Source organism: Anastrepha ludens, chromosome 2 (genome assembly GCF_028408465.1).
Source record: "Anastrepha ludens isolate Willacy chromosome 2, idAnaLude1.1, whole genome shotgun sequence".
NCBI lineage: Eukaryota > Metazoa > Arthropoda > Insecta > Diptera > Tephritidae > Anastrepha > Anastrepha ludens.
The window spans coordinates 156,892,163-156,917,592 of NC_071498.1; the positions used below are offsets into that span (position 1 = coordinate 156,892,163).

The 25,430-nt window shown below is 35.4% G+C and overlaps 1 protein-coding gene across 1 annotated transcript; it reads right to left on the reverse strand.

Moving 5' to 3' along the window:
• Nucleotides 1-3,558: 3,558 nt before the first annotated feature.
• On the reverse strand, nucleotides 3,559-23,116 carry LOC128860182 (cardio acceleratory peptide 2b). Its single transcript, XM_054097483.1, has 4 exons — nucleotides 23,093-23,116; nucleotides 22,702-22,808; nucleotides 5,154-5,315; nucleotides 3,559-5,063 (listed from the first exon to the last, which is right to left on the reverse strand). Exons 2-4 carry the CDS (start codon nucleotides 22,778-22,780, stop codon nucleotides 4,819-4,821), a joined length of 486 nt encoding a protein of 161 aa, XP_053953458.1. The 5' UTR covers nucleotides 22,781-22,808; nucleotides 23,093-23,116; the 3' UTR covers nucleotides 3,559-4,818.
• Between the last annotated feature and the right edge of the window lie 2,314 nt (nucleotides 23,117-25,430).

Genomic DNA, 25,430 nt, shown 5'->3' on the forward strand with positions numbered 1-25,430 from the left:
GAGGTAATCAGGTTAGGTTAAATGGCTGCCCATGTAAAAGTCTACGTGGACAAATAGTAAAATTCAGATATGCGAAATCGGTGAAGCCATATAAAGGAATAAAGGAAAGGCGAAAACAGAAGTACAGTGGTTTTGTATTAGAGAAGGATGATGTCCAAACGGTTGCTAAATACAATAACGTTAACCGCTTCAAGCGACTGATAAAATTCGCCATGTGTGTGATACCTAAAACTGCTATATCCGCAGGTGGAACAAAAAATGAGTGCCAAAATCAGTTGCCACAGAAAAGACTTGAATCAGTGCCATCTCACCGCATGAATACCCAACGGCCAATATTCGGCAAATATACCCACACAAATCAAAACCTGTGGTTTTGCTAGTTTTAGAAGTTCTTTGGAATGCCTTCGATATACCCATGGATAGAAGAATTTCGCGACTTTACACATCTGTGCACTACCCAGCGTTTGAGTTGACGCGAAGCATATCTTTTCAGGAGAGGATCGCATGCTTTGAAAGCTACCTCAATCCTTTCATTTCGCGGGAAACCATATCGAGGGTATCCTGCCTAGTTGGCTCATGAGCCCGGCAGTTTCTAGCTGTGCCACTTTGACCAGGAACTCCGAGATGAGTAAGGTAATGTTAACTTTAACAAATTTTGGAAATCAAATGATGGTGATAAGCGATATATGTAAATCACAATTCGTTCAAATAAAACTACACTTTTTAATTAAAAAAAGATTTTGTCTGTTTGCGTAGAAACGTCAACTAAAGGATGGGCTGTCTCGGGCTCATTCCAATAATGCTCAATCTCATGAGGCATCGGAAGGCCGTCAATAGTCCAGTTGCCCTCTAACTGTTCCTATTTGGCCCGATCGAGAATTTGCTCAAAAATAAAAAGTATCTTTCCGAAGAGGGCATCACCGATTTTTTAAGTAGCTCCAGATGGCTGCCAAAGGGTGCAAATTAGACTCCTTACATTACGTTGAATTATGGCTTCATGAATAAGCAGTTTAATGATTGATATTCTTGAGATTTATTCAATGTTCAAAATGTTCTTATGGGTTTTTGTGAAATATCTTATATTGAACTTTTTTGTAATTTTTTTCTATAAATATGTTGTTGAAGTGGTTGAGTATTTCCACTGAAGTAATCCTAATTAGTGCCCAGCACGGTTTTACTACCACTGCCCTCGTGTGATGATGTTTTTTTTTGTTGTTCTAAGTCAGATCCTTTTAGTGAGGTCCAAGTATAGCAGCAAATTCTTTATCTCGATGTCTGAGATCTCATTAATTTGCTGCAGGAAAGGCTTACCAAAGAAGCGGAGTCGTGCCCTAGCTAGCCCTGGACATTCACATAAGTAGTGGAAAAGACTTTCCTTCACGCCTTCCGTTTGCCAGCTTTTGCAGATGGGATTGAAGGAAAGGTTGAGCCTGGCTGCGTGATCCCCTACTTTCCAATGGCCTGTAAGGGTTGCAGTGATGCGTGAGATGTTTGGCCGAGAGAATCCTTTCAACTTAGTCTCCTCTTAGGCTTATAGACATCGTTTAACGCTGTTCTTGTTGGCTGATTCCTTCCGAATAATAGGATTTGTATAAGTTTGAAAAATAGTTATTCTCTCGATTTTCTCGATTCAAACAATTGCCAAACCCAATGAAATCGGCCGATCTGGCTGAAATCTGGCTGTGTGTTCTTCCAAGCGCCGCTTCTAACGCAACACATCGCCCTGTCAATGAGAGAGAGATGGACTTGCGCGGACTTTTCACACAATCTACGTATATTACTTTCCAACATTATGTGATCTCCAACAAAGATCTCTGAACAGATTATCACTTTGGTGTAAAAGTCGAAGACTAGAAGTAAATCCGGAAAAAACGGATCAGATACTGTTCAGTAGGAAACACCAAACACCTGTACTTCAACAAATATTCCTAGGAGGGAAACCACTTAGAGTAACAGAAAGGGCAAAATATCTAGGACTTGTACTAGATAGGAAGCTAAATTGGGAGCTCACAGTCGTAGACAGAGCACGCAAAGCTATGACCGCAATGTCCTCCTGCGGAAGGCTTATTGGGAAGAAATGGGGATTGGAACCCAGAATGATACATTGGCTCTACACAGCAGTGGTCAGGCCAATTCTCTACTATGGTATTGTAATATGGTGGGATGCCATTCAGAAGGGCGTGAACATCAAGAAACTTGACAATGTTCAAAGACTAACATCTGTTCTGATAACCGGCGCCATGTCAACCACACCATCGAAAATATTATATGCGACATTAAACTTCCTTCCGGTAGATCTGCAGGCAATATATAACGAACGCAGTGCGGCAATAAGGCTGAACACTACTAAATAAGTGGTCAAACACGGATTATGGTCACGGTAAAATCCTGGCTGGCACTTTGGAGCTTCCCGGACTGGTGGACTATACACTCCCGCCTATACTTGCCATTACATCGTTTACGACCCTCCTACCCTCAAGCGAAGAGTGGGAACGGGACAATGTGAGACAGGGCGAGTCCATCCATATACACCCAGATGGTTCAAAGCTCGAGGGAAGGGTGGGTGGAGGTGTATATTCCGAACATCTGGTGATTTCCTTCAGTTTTCGGCTCCCCGACTACTGTAGTGTCTTTCAGGCTGAACTGATGGCAATAATAAAAGCCGCGACAGTGATACAGTGTGATGCGACATCCGGAAATGATATTTACATTTTCACTCATAGCCAAGCGGCGAAAAAATCCCTCACAAAACAGTCGACAACCTCCAAGGTAGCTATGAAATGCCGCACATCTCTTAACGAGATGGCTGAGTCATTTCACCTTAAGGTAACATGGGTTCCTGGCCGTCGTGACATTGAGGGTAACTTTAGAGCCAATGAACTAGCGAGACTCGACACTAAATTGACAGATGAGTACGCAGATAATGATATAGGTATATCCTTGCAAACGTGTAAGCTACTCATCCTTGTAGAAATCGTAAAGAAAGCAAACGAAAGATTTCGTAATGAAGCCACCTGAAAAAACGCTCGTCAACTGTGGGCGACTCTAAATGCTAAACGCAGAGAATATCTGCTAAGCCAAAATAAACACAGTCGTAGCACATTGATCTCAGTCATAGCGGGGCACTGCCTAATAGGTAGACACGCCCAAAGGATGGGTGTGCAAACACATGACTTTTGTAGAAGTCTCGCACCTACTGTGCCACTGTCCTGCTCTATCCAGCCGCAGGTTCACTATTCTGGGTAGACAATTTTTTAATGAGTTAGAAGACCTCAGTTCTATAGAAATCAGAGATATTTTAAAATTTTTGAAAAGCACACACTGGTTTTAGGAGATATAGGGACAAGCTCCCCACGCGGCATCACAATGGGTTATGAGCTTGAGTGTGTCCCACAGGACAACCGCTTCAACCTAACCTAACCTAACCTACGTATATTATGGGAAAAAAATTTGATATTTTCTTGGCACAAAAAAAAAAAACTAAAAATGTATTTTGCACCATTTTGAGTGCCTTTTTATTAATTGCAATAAAATAAAATACTTTTTTTTTCTTTTTTATTTAGTTTGTCAAAAAATAACAATTACAATAATACTGATTTAAAAATATTAATATAATTTCGCTATATTGTTTTTTTTTTTGTTATCATTTCGCTTTGTTGTATGTGTACATACATATGTAAGTAAATAATCATTTTTAATAAATTTTGTGGTCGCGTACGCCTTCGTGTATTTCAAGACAGTTTTGTATAATTCTTATTAGGCATTTTTGTCATAGTTTTTGGCTTTCCTCATTGAATTTGGGTTTTTTTGTTATATTTTTTTTTTTTTTTTTGGTTTTTTTTGGGTTTTTGAAACGCTTCGTTTGCTCGTACTTTTTTGTTTAAATTTTTGTGCCATTGCAACTTTTTGATTTTAAATTCCTTGACGAAGTCGCAGTTGTCGATGCAGTCACTGTGACGTGTTGTTGCCGTGCCATTGCAAATGTGTTGCGTTTTATTTCAATTTCAAAAGGACTTTCATTGCAATGCATTTCGGTGCTTGCGTGCGCTTGTTCGTGTGGGTGTTTGTGTGTGTAGTGGAGTGTGCGCTTAGCAATGAAGTGGAGAGATAAGTACACACACATACACATATCTGAGTTTGGTTTTATTGTTGCCGCCGGTGTTTCCGCCGCTGCATTCCAATGAAAGTCCTCACCAGCCCAGTTGAAGAAGATATTAAAAAAACAACACTTTTGCAATGAAAGCAATTTAAATTTTTTATTTTTATTTTTATTTATTTTTATTTACTAAATGTTTTTTATGCACTTTTGGTTACATACATAAGTTGTTTTCTTCGTCAAATTTTATTAAATACATTTTTTTCTATTTTTACAACAAATATATAAAATGAGGCATAAATTGGGAGCGCATATTTTACAAAGCCAATAAATTTAAAAATTGATCTCTTTATAAATTATTTAAAAATTTTTTTTTTATCGTAGCCTCCGAACGTGCTGCCATGCGTTCTGCCTGCTTTGTGTCCACGAAAAATCTTTTTTCGCCTTAATTATTATTTTTATTTTTTACTTAGGTACATTTTTTACGCATTTTTCTTATAAATTACATTTCTAAAAAAAAAGTTGTGTTTGTTTATTTTTGCATAAAACTTATGCTCACTTCCATTCAATATTCGCTAACTTTACAATTGGGTAACTGGTAATTGGGTTTCGTTAGATCCATAGTCGTCGTCCTAAACGTTTGTGCGCAGTTTCGTCAACGTCGTTGGTATATTTTTGTTGTTGTTATTTGCTTTAACTTGCACGGCTTTATGCGTTGCTGCTTAATAGAGCTCCTTTTGGCCGCTGCTAGTTGACTTAGGCTGTTGGTGTTGTTGTGCGTCAACGCTGCGCTTACCCAAGCGCGGGCCGAACCAAAGCCCAGAGGTAGCGCTGGGGCCGGTGCCCTTGTTCAGCGCCTGTTGTAGCGCCATAATGCGCGCCCATTTGCGTAATTGCGCGTCGTTGCGTCCCACACGTGGGAAAGCAATCAAACTGGCGCGTTTTATTTCGCTTTTTGGATATTCAACTGTTTTTGTTTTTTTCAATAAAAAGTCAAATCAATTAGCATTTTTACGCACACTCTGACAACTTCATTATTATGCATTAGCAAACCTACCTTCGTAGTCTTCCACAGATGCCGGGTACATGTTGTCGCTGAACGCTGAAATGTCAGCCTCATGCAAATTATTGACCAGGCTGGGATCGCTGCGGCCGACGCGCGGGAATGCTATGAGCCCGGAAGGTCCGCCGGCCGTACGACGATTTTTTTGCTCCAACTCTGTAATAGATAGCATTTTGGTATACAAATTATTATTGGCTTTATTGCTGTATTTAAATGTTAAGTAAATAAATCGAAAATTTGCGGGCTGCGAATTTGAGTTTGCGAATTGGAAAATAAATAAATAAACGAATTTGTACAGAAGATATCCATGATTCGAATGCTTGCGCGCTTGTGTGTGTGTGTGCATACATATGTATTTCTGCATTCGAATATAGAAAAGATTTTTTACTATGCAAATGTGTTGCTCTATTCTCCAGTGCGTATTCATGGCGATTGGCGGACTGGGAGTATTTAAATTATGACGATAAATCGACGGAAAATAATTTTGCAAAGGCAGATGTAAAGGGTAAACAGATTGGAGGTATTTTTTCCAATGGGCATTTCATCATGGAAAGACTTTCGCCTCAACAACTTTTACAAATCATAAAATTGTATCACGAAAATCGACACTTCGTAAAAAGTGTTCATAGCGCATTCTCAGGCCATCTTATGATGTAAGGGTTTTGTTTACGATGAGGCCCATTTTTGGATTAATGGCTACGTCAGTAAGCCAAATTGCCGTATTTGTGTTGAAAAGCAACCCAAAGCCATTCAAGAATGGCCATTACATTCAATGAAATTAAAACAACCGTTTGGAGCGGTCTATGGGCTGGAGGAATCATCAGCTGGTGCCAATGTAACATTGCATGGTGAATGCTATCGCGCCATGATAAAAGTATAAACGACTTTTCGATGTGAGAAATTGAAGCTTGTGATCTCCACAACATTTACCAGGAAGATACCTATTAAATGAGATATAGTTTTCAATTTCAAACGTTTATTAACAAAAAATGGTTACAAATTTAATTTGAAAATAATAGCCATAGCTAGCGACACATTTTTCTCATCTATCAGGCAATTTGTGGAAGGCGCCAAGTCTGGTGAGTAAGTCGCATGCAACACAGGTTCCCAATCGTACGTCTCCACCAATTCCCGGGTCGCTCTTGTTTCATGTGGCGGTGCATTGTCATCAAGAAAAATTACTTTGTGACGCCGATTGGCATATTCTGGGCGTTTTCGGTGTGGAGTGCTGTTCATTTTTCATCTCCCTTAACGATTCGATGCAAAAAAGACTTCCTTTTGAACCGGGAGAGCAGCATTTCTCAAGTGCTTTTCGGTTCTCTTTCTGCCTTTCAGTCAGTTCATGCGGCACTTATTTTCAGACCTTTAAAATCATGCCCATGTCTTTCAAACGTTCGGAAATGGGTTCTTGGGCCACTCCCAACTGGTCTGCCATCATTTCTTGCGTTTGACCATCATCTTCATCCAACAATGCTTGCAATTCAGCATCCTCAAACTTTTTCAGTGGCCGGCCACGGTCCTCGTTCTCCACGCTAAAATCACCACTTCGGAATTTTTCAAACCACCACAAGCACTGTGCTCTACTTAGAGCATGCCCACCATCAACTTCTATAAGCATTTGATGAGTTTGAGAAGGGTTTTTCTTCAATTGATAACAGAAAACCAATGATGTCCGCAAATCGTAGTTTGAAGGCACAAAATTCGACATTTTTAAGAGCGACAAAAAAGCATTGTTGTATGAAACGTAAACAAGAATGAACTGAATATTGTTGACAGATGACAGACGAAAAAAACAAGACATTTGGGAAGGTTTAAAAATACTCCTAGCGACATCTATGGACTAATAGCTGAAAGTCTTATTTCATAGGTATCTATCTGGCAATTCAAAGAAGACGGAGCTACTTGCCATACAGCCCAAGGCATTGACGCATTGGAAGGCAACAATATAAAGTTATTCACGAGACACACACCGAAGTCCTCCAGCGAGTTACTCACAATTGATGTTTCCGGATGGCTGATTGATGACGTAGTTGCTTGAAAGGGATTTAAAAAAAAAATGTCGTGAATGGTTCTACAGAAAAATAATAAAGAATTCGAATTTTCGTTGTTTCATTTCCGATGCCACTAAATTGACCACCCTTTGCAATTGAAGGCTGTGCTCACTTTAGTAAGTATGGCATAATCACAAATTTATAAATTGTTGACAATAAAATAACATAAACAATATTTTTTTTGAATCGAATCGAGATGAAACAAGTTGGAGTGTGGGAGACCAGGCCGTTTTTGCGAATTCAATTTATGTGAATTATTGTGCGACTTTTGTATTTTAATACAAAATTTTATTCTTTTTTATTACAATAAAGCTACTCAAAAAATATCATCTGCCGTTCGGAGGCGGCGTAAAACAACAGGTCGCTTCATCTGTGGAAAACATCAAGTTGCACACCAAGAAAAGGAGGCGGAGCACGGCCAAGCATCCATAAAGGTATATGTATAAAGTGACCACCAATAGGTAACAGAAAAATATTGTAAAAATGGTTACAAATTTAATAATTACTATTTTTTTATTTATTTAAAAGAGTAACAGTTATTTATACCTATTCCACTTACGAAATAATCAGGAGAGGATAGTTCAAGAAGTGTTAGCAGATGAGTGGGCAGCGTGAGTTTGAGTGGATTTTAACTTTATAAAGGGTGGTTACATTTCAAGAGCCAATATTGAATGTAAACCACACTTAAACGTTAAGTTTTTTTGTACATTTCATTTGACACTTTTCTATTTCTGACTAATTCAATTTTAACCATGGATAGACACACAATCGAGCAACGCGTTAAAGTTACTCAGGCTTATTATGAAAACCTGCGTTCAAATCAAAATGCATATCGCGAACTTCATCTTCAGTGATGAGGCACATTTTTACCTCAGTGGATTCGTCAATAAGCAGAATTGCCGCATTTGGGCGAATCATAATCCAAGAGTGATTGCCGAAAAACCAATGCATCCACAAAGAGTGGCTGTGTGCGCTTTGTGGGCCGGCTGCATCATTGGGCCGTATTTTTCCCAAAATGAGGCCGGTCAGCCAGTTACTGTGAATAGTGTTCGCTACCGTGAGATGATAACAAACTTTTTGTGGCCCGAATTGGATGATATGGATGTGGACGATATGTGTTTTCAACAGGATGATGCTACTTGTCACACAGCTAACGAAACAATGGCTCTTTTGCGCGAAAAATTTGATGGCCGAATAATCTCACGTCGCGGCGATGTCAATTGGCCGCCAAGATCATGAGATTTGAGACCGTTGGACTTCTTTCTTTGGAGATATTTGAAAGAAAAGGTGTACATCGATAAGCCAGCAACAATTCAAGAGCTAAAGGATGAGATAATTCGGCACATTAACGGCATAAAACCTCAATTATGCCTCAACGTCAACGAAAATTTTGACCGTCGGATGGAGGTGTGCCGCCGAGACCGCGGCAGCCATTTGGCCGATATTTTGTTCTATATGTAATTGAGCTATATCAATATTATCATAATAAAGAGAACTGACAATAATTTCTTAAAAGAATTGTATTTTATTCAAAATCAACACCGGCTCATGAAACTTAACCACCCTTTATATACTTTTCGCGAAAAGTTAAAGTTCTAATTTAGTTAGTTTAATACATTCTCAAATTAAGTTAATGCTATTGATTTGAAAGTTCAAGATTAGGATGCATTAAATTTCTAGTGTATTCCAATCCTGGGCAGGTATCGAGGAGGTGTGCTATCGAGTAGTCGTGTTAGTTTTAAAAAGGGCAGTCTGGTTTGACTGTGCCGTTTAGGCTGTGAACATGAGTGGCTATAGCGTGACCGATTCGAAGACGTGTATGTAGGATATATGGGGTTGATGCCAGTAGGATTGTACTATTTGTAGTGGTGTTGGTAATTAATCCAATCACTATTGTACGTTTCCTGAAGATATTTTAGTACATTTTCTGTATAGTAAATGTAGTATAGTATATTACAGTATAGTTTTTCTTTGATAGCAAAATGTGCGCTGAAGTGAAAGGGTTCTTGAGCGGCGTCTTTGGCTCTGGTATCAGCGCACTCATTGCCCTGTATTCCAGCATGACCCGGAACTCATGTGGGTTTTGTTTAATAAGATATTATTTCGGATTTCGGTGTTTAATGGAGTCTCGTTAGAATGGTTCAATACAGCTTCGATTACAGATTTACTATCGCTGCAAATAATGAATTTGCCGCTTTTGTCATAAAGTGCCGCTTCAAGCAATGCAGCTGCTTCCTCTGTGAATGCTGAGCAGTAGAAAGATAAAGCACCGACTGAGATTGTGAAACCAAGCAGGTAATTACGATTATTTCAGTGGAAATACTCAATCACTTCCACAATAACAACAACAACAGTTTGGGGTTACAAGATGTCAACAAAGAGAAGATTCGTTACATTTTACAGCTTTTTTTTGTGAATGGTGTTTGTGGCGCCGATATGCAACAGCCAATGACGTGAAAATTTAGCTTCGTCGATTTCTTTCAGGTATTTTTGATGTATAAGAAAATGTCACTAATGTTGAAAGAATCGGAAAAATCACAGAAACATCGAAGTTGATCGACGACATGTTAGTAGTCGAAGCATCGCCTAGGAGCTAAGGATCAACCATAAGCAGTTATAAAATGTTTGCGCAAAGTTGGATTCAAATAAAGGTCGATGTTTAGGTGTCACACCAATTAACACCAAAAAACAACAAGATGAATCGAATTTTCATCTACTAAGCCTTGGCCAAATGGAATGAAACCGACCCATTTCTTAAACGGATGGTGACTGGTGATGAGATATGAAGTCATGGGGTCATACAATATTGTATGAAAAGGAATATGGGCAAAGCATGATGAAGTAGCTCAAATGGTGGCCGAAACAGGACTAACATCCACGAAGGCTCTACTGTGTATTTGTTGGGACTTGAAAGGGATCACTTATTATGAACCGTATGGCCAAACACTAAATTCAGACAAATTCAACAACTGAACCGTTTGAAACAAGCTATAGAGCAGTAACGACCAGAATTAGCAAACAGTGGAGATGTTGTGTTCCTTCAGAACAACACAAGACCACCCACGTCTCTAGTGACTCGCCAAAAAATCCGGTAGTTTGATTGAGAAGTTTTAACACATCCACCATATAGTCCGCACCTGGTACCAAGCAACTACCACCTTTTTCTCTCATTATAAAACTTCCTGAGTGATAAGAAATTGGTATCAAGAGAAGATTTTTAAAATCAATTAGTACAGTTTTCGGCAATAAGGACAAAGACTTCCATGAGAGTGGCATTATGAAGCAACCTTTAAAGTGGCATTAAATTATAAAACAAAACTGTGCATATTTGACCCAAATCGGACAATTTGAAACATCTTAAATAAAGTTGCCATTCAGGTCGTATTTTACCCAGTGTATTAATACCGGGCAAGAGCCAACATAATTTCTTAATTTTATGCTCATCCAGGGTTTCTTTTCTAAATAATAATGAGGGTGGTGCTCGTCATGTACCTCGATAATTATGTGCTTTAACTTTGATGGTATCTTAAAGGAAGTGGCGCCTTCCCACTGCAATTGTCCCTCTAACGCATGCCACTCACTGGGCTTAGTGGTATGATTTTAGTGGTTTCAAAGGGAAATGTTGGCCACACCAGAATACCAAATCGTAAATTTGGAAAATTTCATCCAACCAACGACGAAAGCTTCATAGCATCATCTTTTACGAACTACGTTTGCTTACAACCACTAAAATACAGTACTTTTGATTTTTTTAAATTAATTAAAAAGATAAATATTTCTATCCGTATAATAATTAATTAATGTAAGCAAAGTGAAAATAGCTGCTGGTTGGTAAGCACTCAGGTGGATTCCAAACGAAGTGCCGTAGATGCAAATGAAACTCTGCTGCAGATTTCCGCAACTGTCACTGTGTTAAGGCAATTTAAAGCAATCAACTAAGCTTAACCTGGTTTTCATGGGAAATCTATGCAAATTCAACACTAAATTTAAACAAATTACGAGCACGAACAATCTCAGCAACAACACAAGCAACTGCCATTATAACAGCAGAAGTATCCGCATTAGCATTGATGTCACCAATTCCGGAAGAAAAATAGGTGAAAATGTACACAACTTATGCTATTTGTAGCATTAGCTGGAAAAACAAAGAAGAATGCAAACATCGTCTAAATACTCCACAGTTCGTTTCCATATTGGCCGGACATGCTAAGGAAATGGTGTTGCTTATACGCAGTGGCTGGCTGCCGGAGTGCGCTGTTGGTGATGCCAAGAGAATTCAGTAGCCTGCAGAGCGATTGATGTTTGCCAATATATTTGCAAGTGTGTGTGTAGGTATTGTAGTATAATAGCATGAAATGTTTGATCTATTTCTTAATGGTTCACGTCAAATTGTGGTTAATCTCACTGTTTGACTATTTTAGAATTGCGCTGCTTGCCGATTGTGCTTAAATTTGCAGGTCGCAGATTTGTTGACGAATAGAACTGAGTAAGATTTTGAATGAAATGGCTATAATTTTTTTTTTTAAAGGAACATTACAAGCACGTTTTACTAGCTAACTGGGAGAAATATGGGGCAAATAGTTATATGCACGGAAGTTTTGAATTGATGTCGTTATTAGTTTTAAGTGTTGTAATATGCAGAGTGGGCGTTCTTCCATCCAAAGAAAATTGTGTGCTTATAATTGTAAAGTACTCATAATTGACTTTTCTAGCTGTAGTAAAGTTTTATAGCTTCGTGTTTCAACGACGCTTGCTGGAGAGATATGTTTGTTTAATCCATACCTATTAAAATAAAAATGTTAACAATTTTAATTTCATAACCTCATTTATCATTTGGGAGGAATTGTTGAAATTTCTGTGTATTCTCTTGGGTACAAGAGAAGTGATCTAAATGTAGGTAAGTGTGACCCAATTGTAATGCTTCTGGGTTCTTTCACTCTGTCTGCGTCTCTGACGTGATTTTGATTGTTAAAGTACCACCACTTTAAAAGAAAAATGTTTGTCAAATGTTTTCCGATTTATGAAAGCGAGTCTTGCAAGAGTTTTGTGAAATTCATTATGAACGAAATAAAGTATTGAATCATGAGTGGATTGTATATTAATTCGATATATTATAATTAATTAATAATATTACATTTTAAAATTTTGAATGCAGGGTTTTGTAAATGTTTCACAAGCACTAGAGCCATGGTTCTGAAGTCGTTACTGTTTCGTTTCTAATTTATGAGTGGAATATTAAAAAAAAATGTATTTTAGTGGATTTTTAAACATAATGTAACATAACAAAACATACATGGAGTAACATAACGTTTTTACATTTTCAAAGTAAACTTTCTTGAGTATTTTTAAATAAATTCTCTGCAGTTTAATTACTAGCCTTTTTTAATTTTCTCTATTCTGTAAGAATAGACTAAATAAAAAAATAAAAAAAAAAAACCCAAAAATATAATACAAAAAAAAATAACACACAAAGTAGGATTATATACATAGATAATACATACTTTCCCGTGGTTCCCAGGTGAAACATAAGACCTCACCGGTTTCAGTAAAATAGAAATTTTAAATGGGTCGGTGAATGGCGGCCGGCGTAGGTTGGCCGAATGGGTTGGTGCGTGATTACAATTCGGAATTCACAGAGAGAACGTTGGTTCGAATCTCGGTGAAATATCAAAATTATGAAAAACATTTTTCTAATAGTGGTCACCCTTCGACAGGCAATGGCAAGACTCCGAGTGTCTTTCTGCCATGAAAAATTTTCTCATAAAAAATATTTGCCGTTCGGAGTCGGCTTGAAACTGTAGGTCCCTCCATTTGTGGAACAACTTCAAGACACACACCACAAATAGGACGAGGAGCTCGACCAAACACCCAAAAAGGATGTACGCGCCAATTATATATATATATATAGGTGAATGGCCTTCTGCATCCGATCATGGGGCCGAGGCTGCCGGCTATGTCAATAGGCTGGCAAAGGCGAAGGAATTTCTTTCTCGCTGATGGACAGAGCCTCGTTAGCAAAACCAAGTCTGGAACAGTAAGTCGAAGACAGTGGGAGGAGGTTGTGAAATGGAAAGGAGTGGCTGTGTTATACGCATCACTTCACCACTAACCACCCCAAAACATAGCTATACATAAAATATCATAGCAGTACAGCACAACATAACAGAAAATAGCATAGCAGGAAACGACATAACAAAACATGTCAACATATTAATTACATAACAGCATTGCATAACATAACAGAAAATAGCACTACATAACATAACAACGCTTAAAGTAACTTAGCAAAACATAGCATAGCATAACAGAAAATAGCACTACATAACATAACAACGCATAAAGTAACATAGCAAAACTAGCATTACATAACACAACAAAAAATAACATAACGCCACATAAAATATCAAAATATGACAACTCATAAAATAGCGTATCAGAACATAGTTTTGCATTACACAAAATTTCTAGTTATATATATTACTAACAGATCAAATCGTAGTACAACATACCCAAACTTAACAACACATTAAATAACATAACATAAAATGACATTGCATAACATCACAGAAAATAATATAGCAAAACATAGCTTTACATAACTCAACGAAAATAGCATAGCATAACAAAACATAAAAAAACATAGCATTACACAACTCAACGAAAATAGCATAGCATAACAAAACATAAAATACATAGCATTTCATAACTTAACGAAAATAGCATAGCATAACAAAACATAAAAAAACATAGCATTTCATAACTCAACGAAAATAGCATAGCATAAAAAAACATAAAATGACATAGCTTTACATAACACAATAAAATGCAACAAACATAATGCAACATAACAAAATATAACGACACCTAAAATAACTTAATTACTAAAACATAGCATTATGTAATATACAATTACTATTTATATTACTAACATAGCAAATCGTAATGTAACATACCGAAACATAAATTAACATAGCAAAACATAGCATGACAACAGAAATGGGATCTATCAATGAACGGGCGTTGCACCCATAGGCTTATAACTGAAATTGCACCATGGGTGACCAGGAAACATGGCGTCGTTGATTTTTATCTATTACAGTTTAACAGCGGGCACGGACACACATCAAAACAAACTAAAAACATAGCATTACTTAAGATAAAAACATGACGGAGCAGAACATTTCATGACCAAACCAAAACCAAAATAACAAAAGTATAAAAATAGCATAGGTATAAATCTTTAGGTTGCTCATGCATTTTTCAGAAAGTTGAAAAGGGCGTCAATGGATCTAGCTTTAAGGAATATCGCGATATTATAAATTCAGCTTTAAGCACAAAAAATAAATAAAACCATATTTAAGAAGCTGTATCTTAATTTTTATAATTTTTCGCTATAAACCAGAAACACTTCGGTTAGCGTTGTGTGAACAATTGAACACTTTACACAATGGTAGATGGTATTTATGATAAACTTTTTCAAAACACGCATACACTTGAAAGTTTGCCGTGAGCTGACCACTAATTGGAATAAAGTTATATACCAGTTGATATTGTACCCACAAAATGGGATTCGAAGCTAAGCCAATAGGGCAACAGTATCGTAGCCCTACGATTTTTCAACCGAAAACAACATTTTTGGTGTTAAGTAACTATTTAATCACAAGTGAACATTAGACATAAAACTTTATTCTTTTCTTCATGGATTATCAGTAAAAACCACTTCCTCAATTGTTTTTGTCATGCTGCGTAGAAAATTCCTAGCTGAAGAAGGCAAATTAGAGTTCAGGGGTGTTGTAATTTGGGTTCGTATTTTCATTTTATAAGTCCTGAAATCCATCAAAATTTGAGTAAACTATCATTTGTGGAGTAAACAGAATTAAGCGATTAACAAGAAAAGATAAAAAACGAATGCAATTTTAATTTTAAAAGAAGCCTAAAACTCGAAGTATTTTCTGTTTAAAATTGAATGTGGCATAAATCTTCCTAATTTTAAAAAAATATATCTTGAATATACATCTTTATGTGGATTAAGATTACACTCCTTATCGAAGTGTCGGTTTTGGAAAAATGGCCGAGTGCATTCATTCGGTTAAGCAAATGTAATTAAAACTACCCCTTGAAATATTTTCCTGATGAAAATGAAATAAAAATGACATAATGTAGAGTATGATTTTTTTTTTTTCTAAGGTCGCTGTAATGCGCGTCGGGCAAGTTAAATGTTAACATATCTTAGACTATAGACTATACTAATGTTAGTGACGTTCTCAGAAGACTTTTATATAAATTAAGATCAACACTTTGCTTAGGCTATATGTTTTTTTAATGATAATTTTATTTGAAATTTATATTTACGACAATAAGCGAATGCTATTAATATTTGGTATAAACTTAACCTATGTTCGTAATAAGAATGGTTGCGGTCCAGTGAGATTAACCAAGATATCTTATTCTGGTTTAGGGACTTTACTACTATTTATTTGACCAATTTAATATATATATATGACATTGTTTTAATCTCATAGAGGTTGACTATTATCTAATAGATTTATAGCTAAAGTATTAAAGAGGCTATTAAGCCTTTGATATATTTTTTGCTAGTTTTTATTATCTCTTCTTTAACATATGGAATACTGAGATCTTTATGTAATTCGTCGTTTTTCACATACCCGAGGGCACCTGCTTAGAGCCTTAGAGTTTTCGATTGATAACCTTGGAGTATTTCAATACTTAAGTGGCTCGCTGTTCTCCACAGTTGTTTAGCTTAAGTCCTAATCGGTTTAAGACCTCTTTTGTAATGGTCACTTTATTCTCCAACCTCGGTTGAGAGTTCTTTCCAAAAAGCCAGTAAAATTTCTTTGTTTTTTAGTTTAGTTGCTTTACTTTAGCTAAACTTTCGTTGGGGAATTTGAGTACCACACAGTTATTTAAAACACAAAAATGTCGCACATTTCTTATATGGAGAAAATGAGCAGCACCGTCAAGAAAAAATATTAAAAAAATCAAATTACTTTTTGAGCAACTACAAATTTGTGCTTTAGTAAAACAAAATTTATTGGGTTATACAACTGAATACGAAATTTTTTTTCTAGAAAGTTTGTGGAATGTGTTTTAATTTACAATTTAATAATACAATTTCAAAATTGGATTTATATGGGTTTGGTTGGAGCACTCAAATAAAAAAAAAAATGAAGCAACAACAAGTAAAATAGACAAAATTTGTCAAAACATGTATGGGATTATATGGGATATGGAAATTCAATTCATCATTTTTTTTCTTTGCTGATACAAAACCTTTAAATAAAACATTAAATTGCATGAGTAACCCGAATTTAACAAAGTTTCGGAAAAGAAAGGTGGCACAAATTGCGTGAGTATCCTGAATTTGATAAAGTTTCGGAAAAGAAAGGTGGCACCGGTGGTTATCTAGTATTGACGTGGCGGGACAATTTTTCGAAAATACACAATAAAATACTCATAAAATCTTCTATTTGCTTTAGAAGGCATTTTTAATACCCAAGCCCTTTGAATACGCTTTTCCATGTCTCTAATTGATAGTGGGTGGTACGTTGGAATACTAGAGCCGTTTCTCATGCAGTTAATTGAGAATAACTCTTTCACGAGATTGGTTTTTCACGAAGATAATACATTAATGCACGCCAGTAGAGCAACGAAAGTGATTAGATACAGAAATATTTTTTTGAATAAGATTTTTTAAATCATATTTTATTAATTATTTTAGTTCTAAAAGAGGATTAGGGTGTCAGACATTTCGAATAATTATTTTCATTTCATATATTTCTATACTTGTGTATTTTGTTATGAAGCCTATAAATAAGCTAATCATCAAAGTCTCTAGCACATAAGATACAGCATAATTTTGTAAATTTTAACATCACAAATATAAAATGCAAGCGATAGTTTTTGTTAGAAGCTCTTAATGAGAATTTATGTTGGCTTTCACTGGCTACGCATTGCGATTTTTCTTGTTTTCGAGGTATGTCTTCTTCTAGAATATTTTTTGTGCCACATCGACGCATAGTGCAGTCCATTTATTATGAGTCCAAATTTTAAAAATAATTTGATTAGCAATAGAACTCGACATCTTATTTTTATATGTGTGCGTATACCATTGGCATTCTCAAAATGGGTATCCCTTTTAATATATACTGCCATAGTTGTAATCAACCGGAGAAAAAGAAACCCATCTTCCAATTTCTCTGTGAACACCCTGCCCTAGGGAAAGCGAGGAGGTTAACGCTTGGCACATCGTTTTTTAAAAACCTCGAAGAGCTGTCCGATATAGACGTGAATACCATATAAAGTTTCTCAACTGCGCAGACTGGATATAGTCTTGCTGTAAATAACTGTTAAACAAGTTGGTAAAGAGGATGTGGAGAAAATGGTGTGGAAGCGCTTATTTGATTCCTGGTGACTCACCACTTCAACCAACCAACCATGCCATTGGCGTTTTCATTGATATCGAATTGGTATTCAAGTAGGCAACGCCTTTTGCATTGTATCTGCTTAGAATGAAGTCTAACAATAAGTTTAAGTTCAAGATCTTTCTTTAATTGGTAGATCAAGTAAGCCAGATATTTCTGGCCGTTATAGGTCATGTAGGGTCAAGAATAATATTCTTTTATTTAGCCACCACGGGATATATTCTGAACCTTTCAGTTCTCAAATCCCACATCGCGAGCGTGGAAATGAATATAACAAAGTATTTTTCTATAACTGCCTGGAAGCCTATTAATTCGATTAATTGCACCACAATTACGATTTCTCAGAACATCATGACTTCATCTGGTGCATCCCAACTGTATATAGAAAGTATCCAGATGACCCCATAAGGATCAAAAACTTTCTATTAACACAAAATAGTCAATAAACACAAGCGATGTACCTATACATTGTGTAAAATAAGTACCCGGAATTTAAAAAAAAAACACATTTTTTCATATTATTCATCATTATTTGTTGGATCGCCTTCAAAATAGGCTCCTTTTGAGCCGATACAAATATTCCAACGAACAACCCAGTCATCCATGGCCCGCTGGTAGGCCGGCGCCGGGATGGCCTTCAGCTCCTTTAACGAATTTTTTTTAATGTCTTCAATCGACTCAAAACGCCTTCCCCGAAGTGGCAATTTTAGTTTTGGGAAGAGAAAAAAGTCACAGGGTGCGAGATCTGCCGAATACGGTGGCTGTTCGATAGTATTTATTAAGTTTTTGGTCTTGTATTCGCGTACAATCAAGGCTCGGTGCGATGGCGCGTTGTCGTCGTGCAGAATCCACGAATTGTCCTTCCACAATTCGGGCCGTTTACGGCGAATGGCTTCACGTAAACGCCTTAAGACGGATAAATAATATTCCTTATTAACCGTTTGGCCCTCTGGAAGGAACTCAGAGTGCACCACGCCTTGGTAATCAAAGAAAACCGTGAGCATAACCTTCACTTTTGACCGGCTTTGGCGTGGTTTTTTTGGATACGGCTCGTTCTCGAAGCGCCATTCAGACGATTGCTGACTGGTTTGCATATCGTACTCGTAGACCCATGTCTCATCACCAGTTATTATGCGTTTCATGAACGTAGGGTCCGTATTAGCTCGGGAAACCATGTCTTCAGAGACCTCCTTCCGATGCTCTTTTTGCAAAAATCCATAGTAAAATTCACCAAGTAAACAAAAGATCAACTCACTTTGACTGCAGAATAAAACACACTAAGTAATAGATCCCGTTCTAATAAGGCTTGTGCGTTCAAGGACATGTGTACCAACATGAAAAAACCAAATTTGAAGTGTCAGGTATTCCCGGGAGAGTTCAAATTATAAATTCCGGGTACTTATTTTACACAATGTACATCGTCAGATTTGGTTCAATCGCGAGATTTACTTTTTACCTAACATAACTTTCTGTAAAATCGATTGTAATGGCAAAATCCTTTTAAATGGTCTGATGGCTCAAAAAGTTCGATCTATTTTTATCTGCACACCAAAAGCGATTTATTATAAAATAAATGTTTTGAACTTATTTAAGTGAGTTATTTATGAGAATAATAAATAAATTTTTATTTCACAAAAACTTTACATGAGCATCAAGATTCCTGCTCCTCCTTGCTTAGAATTTTAAATTTCATATTTCACGAGTCTTGTTTTTAGATTACCACTGGCACCTAAGTAAATATCTCCAAAAACTTGCACCAATCTTAGGAAATCCCTTTATTAATTTTAAAATCTCTTAAATATTAGGCTTCAAGAATGAGGTTCTTAAAATCTACAAAACACAAAATTTCATGTTCCATGTCAAGTTGAAAAAAATGTAGTCTTTTGAGTTTAAATAAATATTTAAGAGGGCCCTCTTATCAGTCGGCTACAAGAAATCGATTTTTTTACTGCAATCGATAGATTAAAGAGTAGTCTATTATATGCAAGAAAGCCGTCTGAATAAGACAATATTTTTCTTTTGTGTTTTAGGTGAAAACTACGAGCGCAATCTTACACGCCGTTTTACTAGCGCACAACGAGAAGCTGTGCGAGATCCCTCATATGTCCGCCATTTTGTTCTTTTATTTATGTTTAAAAATTGTTTATTACTCTTCAATCATGCCTTCAAATAAATGCAAAAGATTATCCTGTGTGTCACTTTTGTCGCCTCGAAAAAATTAGAGAGAAGACACCTATTTTTGAAGCCACTGACATCAGGCTCACCCTAGTATTGAAATTTTTGGAATAAAGTTTTTGAACATCAAATTTTTTGGATAAATGCGCTTTAAACAATTTAGTTTGTAAAGAATTTGTATTTCTTAGTTCAAAATTTTTTGGAAATATTTTGAAAAATAGCTTCAGATTGATGTGAAAATATTGCGCAATGTGAATGGAAAATGTTTTTCCAATACTTTAGGGAGGGAAGCTATTTTTCAAAAATGAATTGGTAAAAATTTTGAACAAACAAAAAATTGTTTTTTTAATTGTTTCAGTTTGTTTCTAAAACTTTTAAATTTTTGGTAAACATTTTGAACAAATAAAAACTTCTTTTTATTTCTATTTATTAAAAAAAAATCCAAAAAAAGTATTATATGATCTTAAAATGCTAAATACTCGTACCATAAAGAATTGGTAAAAATTTTGAACAAATGAAACATTTTTTTTAATTGTTTCTGTTTGTTTCTAAAACCTTTAAATTTTTGGTAAAAATTGTGAACAAACAAAAAAAAATTTTGAATCGTTTCTATTTGTTAAAAAAATTTTTTTTTTCCAAAAAAAACTATTAAAATGTTAAATAGAATGGCATATATTTTACTTTAAAAAACTCTATTAGAACATTTTCAACATTGATTCATTCTAAAGTTTATACATTTTTTTTGTTTTTTTCAAAAATTACAAGATTAGGAATTTTTACGAAAAATTTGGAACAAAAAAAAATTGTTTCCGAAAAAAGTATTTTTATACAAAAAATTTATTTTAGTGTTAAGTACATATTTGCGTTTGTATTGAATAAAGCTCCAAAATATTACATTTTTTCCTACTTAATTTTTTTCTAAAAAAAATTTTTGAAAAAGCATTTTTACTCAAAAAAATTATTTACCTAACATTTTAATAATTCTTTTGAGTAAAATTCTTTTTAGAAAAAAATTTAATACTTTGCAGTTTTATTCAATGAAATATTTGCGTTTGTACTTAACACTTAAATAAGCGGCAGATATTTCACTTTAAAAACCTCTGTAGGAATATTTTCCACATTGATTAAATCTCAAACACATTAAATTCCTTTCAAAAAATTTACAACTTTTTTTTCAAACATGATAACAACACACATTTTTACTAGAAATTGCTTCTTAAAAAATTTTTTTCAGTAAATATTTTTATTAAAAAAGGTATTAAAATGTTATTTTGAAAGAAAATTTTTTTTTATATTTCATCCCAAAAAATTATTAAAATGTTAAGTAGATTTGCAGATATTTTACTTTAAAAAATCTATAGAAACATTTCCACTTTAAAAAAAATCTATAGAAACATTAGACAGCACCAATTTTTACCAAAATTTGGAGCAAAAAGCAAACTCATTTCTAAAGTTTTTTTAAAAAAAAATTTTTAACTAAAAAAATTATTAAAATATTAATTTTGAAGAAACAACCAATGTCTATAAAAATTGTATCCCAAAAATATTATAAAATATAAAGTACTACTGCCGATATTTCTCTTAAATAACTCTATAAGAAGATTTTCAGCATTGATTTAATCTCAAATTATTAAGTTTTCTTCAAACATTTTTTTTTTTTTCAAAATGACAGCAAGATGTTTTACATATTTTACCAAAAACTTTGAACAAATAATTTGTTTCTAAAAAACTTTTTTCAAAAAGTGTTTTTATTGAAAAAAATTACTAAATTGTTAATTCGGAAGAAACAAATTTTTTTTAGTATTTGGTTAGAATGGAAAATGGTTTTTTAGAATTTAAAAACAAAAATTTTTTTTCCAAATTAGTATTTTTTAGAAAACGAAGAATTTTCTAAATAAATTGTGAAAAAAATTAGAAAAAAAATATAACGCATACTCATACAAATAAATTCTAAACAAATTTTTTGTTTCTATAAAAATACTAATTTGGAAAAAAAATTTTTGTTTTTAAATTCTAAAAAACCATTTTCCATTCTAACCAAATACTAAAAAAAATTTGTTTCTTCCGAATTAACAATTTAGTAATTTTTTTCAATAAAAACACTTTTTGAAAAAAGTTTTTTCTAAAAAATTATCTCAAATTTATTAAATTTTTTTCAAAAATTTCATTGACTAATTTCCAAATTATACATTTTTTTTCCAAAATGGAAATGGTTTTTTTAGAATTTTTATAGAAAAAAATTTTTGTCCAAATTAGTATTTTTTAGAAAACAAAAAATTTTCTTAATAAATTTAAAAAAAAAATTAGAAAAAAAAATTTTACGTTTACTCATGCAAATAAATTCTAGACAAATTTTTTTTCTATAAAAATTCCAAAAAAAAATTTTTTCTAAAAAATTATCTCAAATTTATTAAATTTTTTTCAAAAATTTCATTGACTAATCTCCAAATTATACATTTTTTTCCCAAAAATTTTCAGTTTATTTCTTGCTATACTCAGGACCAAAAATAACTCGATTTTTAGGAAAATTGAAGGCCATGTCCAAAATATGTACTTGGCTCACTTAATTGACAGCGGCTCATTCACCAGGCATCACCAAATGCTATCTTTTAATAGCGCTTGAGTTGTGAAAAAGTGATATAATTGCTTTTTTAAGTTCAATATTATCGCACTTTCTTCATAAAATTAGACGCTTTGGATAATATTATTTGTATTGCAATTGAACGAACAAGTTTGCACAACACTTTCCTTTTGTCACTTTCAAATATTCTTCGCCAAAAATTTTATTTGTAATTACCAAATATCGCTGGTATTATTGGACAAAAGAACTTTTCACAACACCTTTAAGGTGCAAGTTTAGTTTTGCGCACTTACCAGCTTCAGAAAATCCAGCTAAAGCTACAACAACCACAGTCGAGCAAATGATAAAATCCAAACAGCCGAAAGACTTCATTTTGATAAATCCTTTGTTGCGTACAAAACTACCCGACAGCGATAAAAATAGTGAAACAAAAGAGAAAACAAAAAAAAAAAATACTTTGAATTCCAATTGTCACAAGTTTATGAAGAAAAAATCGAAATATTTAAAAATAACCGTCGCTAATTTGCAGACAAACAAAGAGCACCGAACGAATGTGTGACTGTGCCGAAATGGGTGTGCAAGTACTAGAGCAGTACGAGTACTTTGCGCAAAGCGAGGAGTGAAGTCACAAATTGTCACAAGTTCTCAATTTAGCTTGTTGCTTGTCTTTTGCTGTGCGCGTACTTTGCTTTACCACGTTCACCGAAATTATGCTTGATAACTGTGGAAAAGCATGTCCTTTTATACGGAAAAGACAAAAGCCATTGCCGGCAGGCTAATGGCAAAGCAACAAAGCGCATCAGTGTGGCAACATGGCTACAAATATAGCAGCGCATCAACAGGGACACAAGCAGCAACAGGAGCACAAGCAGCAACATCGATACCGATTTCAAGAGCAACAGGGGCGATAGCAATAACAGCCCTCGCATGGCACAACGGAACGCTAACACCAATGGTGTCGATGGGCGACTCGCATGTGGACTTTTAGGCGCAATTACGTATACTCGTGCAAATAGTGTGCGTGTGAGCAACATCACCACTACACTTGCAAGAGTTGTAACCAATTTGTAGTGCTGCACCCTTTGCGGTGGAGAATTTTGATTGTCACTAAGTTTTGTTAACATTTCCATGTGCGCACTTGTACAGTCATATATGTATGTGTGTATCGTGGTGGGCGTATTTTAATTTTTTCCTTGAAACCACACCATATGCAAAGCGATGTGACTTAAGCCGCATGAATGAAGTGTTACACGTATTTGTAACAACGGCAACATGCTCGGTAAGTCCTTGCAGCTTCCCGCGCTGCCTTCACAAAATTCATGTGTTTCGTATATCTGTATTTATTTGTTGTTCTTGTTTCCTACAAATAGCTGTTCCAACGGTTTAAGCGCGAATTTATTCTTGTGATCCATAAGTTTTGTCTTCACTGTTGCACAGCTTATCCTCGTGCAGAGCTTGCAACAGGTGCATAAGTCTAGACTTTCTAGCAACATGCTGCTAGCGCTACTGCTGATGCGGCTAATGCCCTTGCGATTGTCTGGAATGTTGCGCATCAATGCGGATGTTGCGAGTCGCAGTGAGTCTACATTTGTATGGGTGGCTTATGACACATAAGTGAATACATCAGCAAATACAGTTTCAATTTTTGATGCATTTAAAGTTTAGCTGCTATGGGTTGGCTTTAGATTTTTAAGGGTAGACATACAGACATTCATACATTTCTATAGGCCAAAGTAGAGAATTCAAGGAATTTTCTATTTATGAACTGAAAGGCGCAAATCTTCAAAAAACCATTTAAATTTAGCGATTCTAAAAATACCTTCAACAGCTTTTGCTTTTGAATTCGCCTGTATCGTCGTAATCATCTCAAAGCCATGGCGAATCCATTCGAGATTATAGAACCAGAGCAGCCGATTTTGCGATTTTGTGCCTTGATTGTCAAAGTAGACTGGCTCTTTCTCACGCAATTTTTGGTATCAGTTTTACAAGAACAAATAACTTGCAAAGTTGTTGTTGCTCAGGTGCTACTCTTTTATTCCATGCGTCTTGTACAAAGCCCTTTGCGCTTAATCCACTACGATGGTAATGGTAGTACGATCTCAGAGGTACAATTGACTATTCTCAAATAAATTTTAAGGTTTCTGAATTACAATTGTCTGTTACGAAATATATTTGACGCTTTCTGAAGTACTCTGAGAAAGCTTACCCTATGATTAAAAAGTACCGGTAAGGTGATGTTGACATGAGTACCTTCCATAGGGCCAGACAGTTAATAGAGAATATTATTTATGAGCATGAAGCATGAGACGCTGTGCGTCGCAAACGACTGGAAATGTTGGTAAACAATTCTTGGTTTTTGCATGATGATAATGCGCCATCGCACCGAGCCCAAATTGTGCTAGATTATTTCACCAAACATCAAATGAATACCATCATGTGAGCACCGTATTCACCTAATATGACCCCGTGCGACTTCTTTTTGTTTCCCAAGTTGAAGTTACCACTTTGTGGTAAGAGATTTCCGTTGATAGATGAGATCAAAGAGAATGTGATGAAGCAGCTGAAGACCATCCCTTTATCGGCCTACCAGGGGTGCATGCTGGACTGAGTTAAACGTGTGCACGCGCGTGTTGCTTCAGACGGGTCATATTTTGAGGGAGATAAAATAAATTGGCCTGCAATTTAACTCTGTTTTGTTTTATTTAAAGATTCCCGGTACTTTTTGATCATAGGGTATGCTCCGAAATGTGCAGATATCCCGCAAAACCGTAATCCTCTCTTCATATACTGACTTAAACCTTTTCGTCTAACTCGCAAATCGCCCTTTAGTCCCCTCCGATCGAAACTGTTTATTAACTATGTAGCCCTACCGTTGGATGATATTGATGACGACGCTTGATGGTTGACGGCGTCTCCATTCTGAGCAGGAGTTCATAAGCTGCCACAACAAAAACAGCAACTGGTTTCACTTTTAATGAACATTATTTTCTCTCTTTCATTGATGTTAGGTAAGCCAGTAAAA